At 40.5% G+C, this 563-nt stretch overlaps 1 protein-coding gene across 1 annotated transcript in view; it reads left to right on the top strand.

Moving 5' to 3' along the window:
- LOC119582327 overlaps positions 1–563 on the top strand; it is a gene marked incomplete in the record, with an annotated part of 28913 nt that overhangs the window by 23125 nt on the left and 5225 nt on the right. The window contains 1 exon segment of the mRNA XM_037930542.1: positions 214–382. Coding sequence (XP_037786470.1) covers positions 214–382 — 169 coding nt within the window.

The raw sequence follows: 563 nt of genomic DNA on the forward strand, positions 1-563 counted from the left end.
CAAGGGTGCTGATATGCATTTTTTTCAAATGTGTGTGTTTGTATATATATATATATCAGTGTTCTTTGAGGTTAAATATACCTATGTAATTAGTACTGAAGCAGCAATGGTTTAAGCAGAAAATATGGTTTTGAGTCACTGCACCTTTAGGTATACACACACATATGTATTGTACATACAACTTCATATAGTCTGCATCACACACCTTTACAGAACGTCCTACCCATGTGTCGCTTGTTTGTGGTGGGATCCTCTCTGAGTGGCTTTGGTGCTGACAGTAGTGACGTAGACATGTGCCTCATGGTGACGCCCGGGGACCTCGACCAGCGCAGGGAGGCCACAGCCGTTCTCCGCCTGCTACAAAGAGAACTGAACAATTGTGGTATGTGGCTGGGATGTTCACTTTTTGGTCTCTCCTGCTGAGCTTGTAAATTTTTTTTCCAAGATGTGCTTATGTAGATTAGAATGACAAAATGGCTAAGGCCTGTTGAATAAAGTTGAAGATTTCAGTCTTATAATTTCTATTTCTTTGTTCTTTTCATTCTGTGTTGTCCTCTCATATT

Source organism: Penaeus monodon, chromosome 15 (assembly GCF_015228065.2).
Source record: "Penaeus monodon isolate SGIC_2016 chromosome 15, NSTDA_Pmon_1, whole genome shotgun sequence".
Lineage (NCBI taxonomy): Eukaryota > Metazoa > Arthropoda > Malacostraca > Decapoda > Penaeidae > Penaeus > Penaeus monodon.